The 7,323-nt window shown below is 33.9% G+C and overlaps 1 protein-coding gene across 1 annotated transcript; it reads left to right on the forward strand.

The window, feature by feature from the left end:
* Positions 1–403: 403 nt before the first annotated feature.
* Positions 404–1,711, forward strand: LOC107475627 (anthocyanidin 3-O-glucosyltransferase 5-like). Its single transcript, XM_016095293.1, has one exon. It carries the CDS (start codon positions 404–406, stop codon positions 1,709–1,711), a length of 1,308 nt encoding a protein of 435 aa, XP_015950779.1.
* Positions 1,712–7,323: the final 5,612 nt, after the last annotated feature.

Raw genomic sequence — 7,323 nt, forward strand, 5'->3', positions numbered from 1 at the left:
AAATTCGTTCTGTATTTTTTCTTAATCAAATAGTATGGTTATTATATAGTAAAAATGTTGCATGAGTAGTTGTAAAAAACTAAAAATAACAAATTACATCCATCCATGGTAAAATCTCACTTATAAAAGCAACAAAATAGGTCCATGAATCATCAAATCTCACTTCATCTCAAGCATAGTTTCATTCATTATTTCTCTTATTTACTTTTCCATAATCATGTCAATCATAAACACTCATGCTGCACTTGTTTGTCCACCAGGCTTGGGTCACATCATCCCTTTTCTTGAACTTGCCAAAAAACTTGTGTCACACAAGAAAATTACCAAACTTACTATGTTCCTATCTTCAACCAAGAACAACTCTTGTAAGCCTCAAATAGCAACAAATATTATTCAATCATTAATGAAGCCTGACCTCTTTAACATCATTCATGTCATTCATCTCCCACCTATTGATGTTCCTACTAATACAAACACAGGAACAAAGCTAGCAATCATAATGAGAGAATTAATCCCACATCTTTGTCATGAACTCTCCACCATGACATCACCAAAACCAACCATTCTCATCACAGACCTATTTGGATCACTAGTGATGCCTATTGCTGAAAAATTCAACATGTCAAAGTTTGTTTTTTTCAGTTCTAGTGCTTGGAATGTTGCACTTGCACTTCACACCCCAACATTAGATGAAGTAGTGGAAGGTGAGTACAGAGATCAAAAGCAGTGTATCCAAATTCCTGGTTGCAACCCCATAAGACCTTGTGATTTGTTCACACCAATGCTTGATAGGAATGATCAATTGTATCATGAATATCTCCAAATTTGTGAGCAGATAAGAAAGGTTGATGGGATTTTTGTGAACACTTTTCATGAGCTAGAGGCTAAGACAATTGCAGCACTAAGAAGTGGAACAATATCTAAGATACCAGTTTATCCAATTGGGCCATTGATTAGGGAAGCTAAGAAGCAAAATTGTGATGATGAAAATAGAAATTATGTTATTGATTGGTTAGACAAGCAAGAAGAAGAGTCAGTGATATATGTATCATTTGGTAGTGGATACACAATGTCACACGAACAAGTCAAAGAGTTGGCTTTGGGGTTGGAGCTAAGTGGGAAGAAATTTGTTTGGTCTTTAACATCACCATCTACAAAAGCAGGGGATGATCATTATCTCACGGCAGGCGAGGATGTCGAATCGAATGGCGTCCCTAAATCTCAAGCATCAATCAGTGTTTTCCCAGATGAATTCTACAGGATGGAAGGCAAGGGATTGATGGTAATGGATTGGGCACCACAACTGGAGATTTTGAAGCATTCATCAACTGGAGGGTTTTTGTCACATTGTGGATGGAACTCAGTACTAGAGAGTGTGTCATGTGGGGTTCCAATTGTGGCCTGGCCTCTGTTTGCAGATCAAATGATGAATGCTGAAATTATTGCTAAAGATATTGGAATTGGAGTTAGATTGAATGTGACACAATCTGCAAATGTAGTTGGAAGTGAAGAGATAGCAAAAACAATATGTAAGATAATGGATAAGGAGGACATTGAAGGTTGTGCAATGAGGAAAAGGGTTAAGGAGCTTAAGCACATAGCAGAAAAAGCTTGGTCTCAAGATGGTCCTTCCTTTTGTGAAATGAGTCAAATGACAAATGCATTTGTGAGAATAAGTCAGAGTGTCAGACACATGGGGTGTGATCAGTGACAACATTATTCTAAGCTTTCTATTAAAGTAATGACAAAGTAGTTGGGAATTAGTAGTTAGTAGATGAATATTTATGAAGTTATTGGTAATATCTTTATAAATAGTGTGATTGTTGTCCTATTTAAAAACAGCAACTTCAATATATATATCATTTTCTTTAATTCTAACTCAGTTTTCTTATTATGATATCAGAATCATGTATTCTCCTTAAAGATGATAAGCGGTTAATTTTTCAATGAGAAACTATTATGTTTCTTTTTTTTATCTAAATATTTTTCTTCAATATTTTTTTCTCTTTGTTCTTGTTATTGATTTAATACTTTTTCACATCACCAAATAATCCATTCTTTTTGTCTTGTCCTTCAGAGTCCAACCGTCTAAAACTATGGTCGTTGAGAACTGAAAAACAAACCTTTACGCCATTGGTGGAGCTTTGTTAGGACAAGGGGGGCCATGGCCCTCCAAAGTTTTTGTAAAAATATTAGTAATTCTACTCTAAAGAAAATAAAATTAGTTTGTTTGATTAAATTGATATACTTTTAACTTATGTATTTGAATTTTATGTCCATCTTTATCATTCTTTCAAACTTTTTATCCTATCCTATTTGACATAACAAATAGCATATATTTAAATCAACAACAAGTGACATATCTTTAAATCAATATTATAAATTAAATATTATTATAAAATTAACACTAAATTATATTTAGCTACTCATATAGTTTCATGCATTATTTTATTTTTAAAATAATAAAAATTATAATATAACTAATAGTAATATTAGTTATTAATAAAAAATTATTTTTTTATTTTTAAATCAACTTTACAAATTTAATACCATTATAATATAACACTGTTTACATTAATAAATTTTGATATTTTTATTTTATTAAAAATTTAAGATTTTATTTTGTTGTATTATATTATTTAATTTGTAATAAAAATAATTAATCTTGAGACTTTTGAAAGATAAATATTATCAAAAATAAAATTAATTTTTTAATCTAAACAAAACTTTTTATTAATCAAAATCAGAATTATTTTTTATTAATCTTAATCATATATAATTCTACATATTAATAATAATTTTTCAAGCTCCGCCACTGACGCTCCTCTCAAAGTTTGTTATCACCGTCACTTTTTTTTTCTTTTTCTCTTCTGTTTTTCTCTTCTTTACCGTCCTTTTTCTCCTTCTTCTTCTGCCAAGAACCACCTTTTGTCCGCACCTTTTCTCCCTTTTTTTATCTATCTGATCAGCTCACCGCCGGTTACCTTGCGTCTGCCGTCACAGTATCCTCGCGTCCCCTTTCTTCTTCTCTTCTTTTTCTTCCTGCTTCTCCCCCTGGTTATCTTACTCCTGTCTCACTCTCAAACGCAAAATCAAAGTAGTAACCCTGTTTCTCCTTTCCGTTATGACCAGAATCATCAACTCGCACCACAGGCATTTTCCTTCTTCCTCTACATCACTGCGCTGCACGCATCTTTGTCTGTGCCGCCGTGCCACACGCGTCTTCTTCTGTGTCATTGCGCTACACGCATCTTCCTTCTTCTTCTGTATCACCAAGCCACACGTGTATACTTTGTTCCTCTGTGTCACCGCGTTGCACGCATCTTTTTCTGTGTTTTGAATCGCCTTCTCCCTTTCAGTTTGTTACTTTTTCAGGAGTTCTATCTGCATTTTTTTTTGCAATTCTATCTTATTAGTTATTTTTCAATAAGTTTCAAATTCAAGTTCTGACACTTTTGAGGAAGCATATTAATATAATGATAAATAGTTAAGAGTTAGTAGATAAATATTTATAAGATTAGTTAATAACATCTTTATTATGTAAAAATAACAACTTCAATATATATTTATCATTTGCTTTAGTTCTATCTCTATTTTTTTATTATTTTCTACGAAAAAATAAAGCATTATGGTCTTTTTTTGTTGCTGTTATGCTTGGCGAAATATGAGAAATTGAGATTAAAGTTATCCCTTCAAATTTTTCAAATGAAATATCAATTTTGTTTAGATTTTTCTTTCCAATGACACAGTGCAAATCAGTACTATATTGTGTTACATGATACACTATTGCTTAAGGTAACAATTTTACTATTTTAGTCAAACAATTCCAAAATAAGTATAAAACAAACATTTTTAATTTGAATACTACCTTTTGGCACATTTTTATTTGTTATACTGAACTAAACATGTATCAAAAAGCAATAGTAAGAACTAACAAAGAAAAAAAAGGGTAAGAAATATATTGGTTTACATGATGATTCTCTATTAACTTTTTCCGTAAAAATCACAGAGATGATAGAATTAACAGATTGTTTTCAGATTCAGTGAAACTTCATCAAGTAAAATGAAAATAATAGCGGTAATTCCTAAGGAAGGAAAATGTTATTAGAATGAGATAGTTCTATCCAATTTAATTTCAAACAAATAGAGAAACTTATTTCACTGTAACAACCCCTTTCGAAGAAAATATGAAGGCAACAGAAACAGAACTTCCAGTGCCCTTCCCACATTCTATGTGCATATTCCATCCAATATATGAATTTCAAATATTTGAGTTTCTTCCCTTTGTTTTTTTTCAAAAATAAATGTTATTTTATTAATATAAAATAAAAGTATTTTCATAAGGAAGTACAAAAGAATTGTGTATTCCCATTTATCACTGATGAGTTTGGAAAACTCTAAATTAATATTTGTGATGATTAAACATTATTAATATAATTAAATTACAAAATTAATTTTGGATTAAATGTTGAGTAAATTAAATTCTGCAATACAGATTTTGCTTGGGCCAAAAATATTGGCCAGCCTAATTTGATGAAATATATTCAGCATTGATATAAATTTTTATCACTATGGCTGAATTGATTTGGGCCGAAATAAAAGAAAATTGGCAAGTCCAAGTGTGTTACTTGTAGCTCAGCCTTGAAACAAAATGTCCAAATTAATTTTGGCTGAAGCAAGTTGTTATATTGGGCCAAATTGATCCATTATTGTTACAAGCCCAAGTTAATCATATTTTGCTATACACCCTAATGCATGATCCGAAAATAATTCATCAGGAAAGCAAATGTTGTTATTTGCCTTATGCCTTCAACGGATTTCACACTTCACCATGTGATGGAATTCAAATTTCATTAAAGTGAAGTTAATATATGCATTGGAAACATGAGAGAGAATGTCATTGATATGATTGATGGCATTAAGTCTACACGCTACTCAGGGAAGGAAAAGCAACTTCTACTCAATTAATTTGTTTAATTCATTTAATTGCTTCTCTTCCATTTGTTTCCTCTCTCTCATTCTATATTTCTTCTCTTTCGGACATTACCCAGCAAACAATGGAAGCTACATTGAGCTACCGAAAAGAAGGAAAGACATGCCAAAAGACCATCACAATGATGGCACGAAAAAGAAAAAGAAAAGTATGTTGTGGCTGAGATTCTTATCACTTATGGTAAGATATGGTGATGAGATCTTGGCTTCTCTATACCAAAAATGGAAGTAAAGATCTTGGCCAGCAAGTTGAAGATCTTTGAAGGGATGGCTTGTCTCTGATTCTGCTCAACCACCACAGAAGGTAGCTAGGGTGGCTACGTGATGGAAGAGGCAGAGATTGAAGCAGATGAAGCCATCATCATCATGAAGCATCAAGGGCCAGAATTTCATCTTGGAAAGCAAGCCAAGGATGGAGCGCTCGGATTGATGAAGAGTGATGACCAAGGAAGAACTAGAGGTATTTGCATGTTGAGTTTTGCATGGTTTACCTCTTCTCTCTCTCTGGCCAAATCAGTTATGTGTGAAGGAAAATAAGTTTAGCTTAGTTTTTGTTTCAACTGTGGAGGCTTCCCTCTTCTATAAAAAGGGTGAACAGTCACGATTTGATTCAAGGAGAAAGTGTGAAAGTGCAAGGCACGGAGTTCTCAGAGCTACCTGAGCTAACAGATTTTCTTCTCCTTCAATGTATTCTGTTTAGTATTTTTCTGTTTAATTTTGTCATGTCTTGAGTCTCATGGAAAAAGACAAACAGTGAGGTTTGTATGAAAAAGCCATAGAGCGAAAAAAGGCAGAGAGTGCAAAATTAAAAGAAAAAGCCATAGATGTTCTTAGAGTTCCTTTGTACATCTGTGTTATGTATCATGATTCTGTGGAAATCCCCTTGTAAGTTGGGTTAGTACTTTACAGTCTGTAATCAAGAAGATTATAGTGAAATTCCATCATTGTTGTGATAGAGACTGGATGTAGGTTACACTGCACTTAGCAGCTGAACCAGGATATATCTGGATGTAATCTTCTCTCTTTTCTACTCCATTTCTGTTTCTACTGCACAGGAGCTAAAACTAAAAAAATATCTCGTGCCAAGTAACGAGACAAAAATAAAAGTCTCGTGGCTAGGGACGAGACAAAAATAAAAAAGTCTCCTCAAAGACCAGCAAGTGTGACCAAGCAAAAAGGAGGCTAAGATTCAACCCCCCTTCTCTTAGTCACTGAAAACCATCAATTGGTATCAGAGCTTGGTCTCAAAGAGATCAAGCTTTGCAGCTTGGAGAAAAGATCCATATGGCAGAAAGCAGTGGCTCAAATATGGTGTCATACAACCTTACAAAAGGACAGTCAAGCAACAGACTGCATCTTTTCAATGGAAAAAATTACATCTATTGGAAGGAGAGAATGAAGATATTTGTGCAAGCAGTAGACTACAGACTATGGAAAATTATCCTGGAGGGTCCTCAATTTCCAACCACCAAAAGTGCAGAAGGAGTAGTGTCTCTCAAACCTGAAGCAACCTGGACCGAAGAAGATAGAAAGAAAGTAGAGTTAAATGCCAAGGCTGTAAATCTACTCAACTGTACTATCAGCTTCGAGGAATACCGACGGGTATCACGATGCACAACGGCAAAGGAAATCTGGGACAAACTGAAAATCACTCACGAAAGAACCACCATAGTGAAGAAGACTCGGATAGACATGTTGAACAGAGAGTATGAAATGATTTTAATGAAGGAAGGAGAATCTATTGATGAACTGTTCGATCGGTTCAACACTATCATTGTCGGCTTGGATGCTATGGGAATAACACATTCTGATTATGTGCTTGTGAGAAGAGTGTTGAGATGTCTCACTAAAGAGTGAAAAACAAAAGCTCTAATTATCTCTGAGAGCAGTAGCCTTGATTCCATGACTTGTGATGATTTGAGAGGAAACCTTCTTGCTTTTGAAAATACATATTTGAAAAAGGAGTCAAAAAAGAAAGGAATTGCTTTTTCTTCTGTAACTAACCCCCTGGATGATGAATTCAGTGATAACTCCTCTGAAAATGAATTTGTGTTGTTTGCCAAAAAATTTAGGAAAATAGTGAAGTTCTTAGGCAAAGGCAGCAGCTCAAGGAAAATGAAGAAGGACCTTAGCAAAGTAACTTGTTACAACTGCAAGAAAATGGGGCACTTCAAATCTGATTGTCCCAAGTTAAAGAAGGAGGAGAAGCCAAAAAGAGGAAAGAAGAAGGGTCTGATGGCATTATGGGAAGACTTGAAAAATGACTCAGACAGTGATGAAGAATCTGAGACCAAGTCACAGCCTTGTCTCATGGCAGATCATATAGATCAG

This window comes from Arachis duranensis, chromosome 2 (genome assembly GCF_000817695.3).
Source record: "Arachis duranensis cultivar V14167 chromosome 2, aradu.V14167.gnm2.J7QH, whole genome shotgun sequence".
In the NCBI taxonomy this organism is placed as follows: domain Eukaryota; kingdom Viridiplantae; phylum Streptophyta; class Magnoliopsida; order Fabales; family Fabaceae; genus Arachis; species Arachis duranensis.

What these genes read in the sequence shown, in the direction of transcription:
- LOC107475627 (XM_016095293.1), top strand. Translation starts at nt 404, where the DNA reads ATGAAGCCTGACCTCTTTAACATCATTCATGTCATTCATCTCCCACCT.